This window comes from Penaeus monodon, chromosome 8 (assembly GCF_015228065.2).
Source record: "Penaeus monodon isolate SGIC_2016 chromosome 8, NSTDA_Pmon_1, whole genome shotgun sequence".
Classification (NCBI taxonomy): domain Eukaryota; kingdom Metazoa; phylum Arthropoda; class Malacostraca; order Decapoda; family Penaeidae; genus Penaeus; species Penaeus monodon.
This window is the reverse complement of record NC_051393.1, coordinates 19,012,489-19,014,988: the sequence shown is the minus strand read 5'-3', so window position 1 is coordinate 19,014,988 and position 2,500 is coordinate 19,012,489. Positions and strand designations below refer to the sequence as shown.

General features: G+C 33.9%; 1 protein-coding gene across 1 annotated transcript in view; it reads left to right on the top strand.

Moving 5' to 3' along the window:
- The first annotated feature begins 1,728 nt into the window (after positions 1-1,728).
- Positions 1,729-2,500, top strand: part of LOC119576240 (heat shock factor protein-like) — a 45,476-nt gene continuing 44,704 nt past the window's right edge. The window contains exon 1 of the mRNA XM_037923835.1: positions 1,729-1,919. Within this exon, the coding sequence (XP_037779763.1) occupies positions 1,818-1,919 (102 nt within the window). The 5' untranslated portion in view covers positions 1,729-1,817. The remainder of the gene's footprint in view (positions 1,920-2,500) is intronic.

Here is a 2,500-nt window from a genome sequence, read left to right as displayed (position 1 = left end):
AGAGAGAGAGAGAGAGAGAGAGAGAGAGATCATATGTACTACTTGTTTGTGAAAGTGGTATTGCGATTAACGAAGCATTGTTTTACGTTGACCCTAATTCATAATAATGGTGATTACTTCGAATTCACCAGCATGGTCGCAATTTTAATTTCAACCATTTCATAATCAAATAAGTAAAGAAGATATATCTTACCACGTTGCGTTATGTTCCTGTAATATCTCGACTACATTCGAAGTTTATGGTAGTTTCTAGAATGTACTTCAGGCATAGTACTATTTACAGAACGTGCACAGAGACGACGCAATTATTTATACAGTACAAAGAATATTAGATTTTATAAACATACACATATATTACGTCAACAGATTGTAGCCTATATTAGTTACGTGAAATGTTTTACAAAAGTTATCTAACAGTAGTACAGGTATGAAAGAAAGAGAATCGTATTTGTAGGGCAAACTAATGTAGACGGAGGATGTTGTGAATTAAATGAATTAAATATCTCAAACTCATATCCTTACCCTTAACTAATATAAATATTATCTCTAGATTCAGTTCCTTGTATAAAAGATTTTTAAAATCAAATATATATGACTTATATACATTTTCAGCACGTATAATGCAAAAAAAAAGGAAACAAAACCAAAATCGAATCTAAATAAAAACCCTGTATACTTATGCAAACCTTCCTAATAAAAAAAAAACCATAAAACTATAGAAAAAAAAAATACAATGTGATAATAAATCTCATGTGTGGGAAATCTTCAAAATACATGATTGTACATGAAAAATCTTAGGTCTGGCGAGCTGTTCATCACGTCTTCACATGGGTACAGAGAAGTTATTCAGGGTGATTTAGAGAGTACTTAGAATGACAAAGTAAGAGAAGTATTATATTCTCAGTTGGAAGTAGTACTGTTGACCAAACACCACAGGCAAGTTACATAAGAGAGAAAATGTCATATTGACTAAAAATGGGATGTTTTTGCTCTTCACTAGTTAGGTCATCAATGGAAAAATTAGTGTGATGAAAATGCCTCTGTTAAGATGAATGGATACATACAGTACACGATTAAATGGATTACTTGAGTAAATATTTGCTTCCATCTTTGCAGGATTACCGTAAAGACATTGCTGAGTCATCATTAAGTCTCCTTTTTAAATATATTATTAATATTCACTAGGCCACGTGAACATCTGAAATATGTTATATAACATGTTACTAACGAAACACTGAAGTACAGACAGTACGAAAATAGAAATCCGGAAGAGCTAAACACTCTTAAACGTTTAACACACATTTAAATACCGGGAGAAAAAGAAAAAAAATATATTTATTGAATTGCATCATCTCTCATTGCAAAGTATGCCAAAATGAAAACAGAGACTAATCTACCGCATCTCAGGCGCATATAGTTCAGAGTTCAGGGAAAATAAAGGTAATAAGTACTTTATTCAACTATTGCAAGCAAGACCTTGAAAACTTGGCCCGGGAGGGGACGAACCCCACCAACAATCCCGTACTAATTTTCAAATAATTTTTATTCCCTTAATACATCTCGACACGATATAGAAACAAAACTTTCAGGCACTGTATAAAAAAATATACACGCAATAAGTACCAAATGCTATTAAAAATCGCACTTCAGCATATCGAGGAGGGTCTTCAATCATAAAAAGGAGAGGAGCGGCTCGTGCATCACCCCTGCGCGTGCGTCGAGCGTCCGAACAGAAGGACCAAAACGTGTGTAAACAAAGCTCAACGTCACTCGTATTTAACCCTGGAAAATCCTGTTTACTGTGACGATACATCAAAATGCATGCCATTGAAGGATCTGGGAATGTCCCGGCGTTTTTGACAAAGCTCTGGAGACTTGTAGACGACGTGAAAACCAACGATTTGATATGTTGGACACAGGTGAGCGAATGGGACTTGCTTCATTGCAATTAACGAGGTACTTTGAGCGGCTTTTAAGTCAGTCAGATTAGTAGAAATGTAAATGTTCGATGAGCCGTATTTTTAAATGACATACAATCTTTGTATTAGTAGCGTAAACAGTGGCAAGAGGTGGATTTTACAATTCCAAACGGGTTTTGGGCTGACGAATTGTGATGAAGCTGTCTAACTTTGTTTTGGTTTTTCAATAAAATTGCAAGCGCAGTAAAAAAAAAAAAAAAAAATTAGTATCCAATCTCAGTTTAATAATTATCAGTACTACACTTTAAAGGTAATATGAACAGCCTTATGATATTACTCTTCATTGCTTGGAATTGGGAAACTGCAGTTGTTGATCCTTGATAATTTTGTATACAGCTCTGTTGTAGTTTGAAATATATCTGAAAATTGCTTTTAATGACAAAGTAAAGGTATTATCTCATTTTTAAGATAGCAAAGAGAAAATAGAAAACTCCAGCTATCACATCTTTGAATGACATTTTGCAATGAGAGAGTTTAGTTTAACAGATCATTTGTTATGTAAAGTCACCAGTTTATGGTAT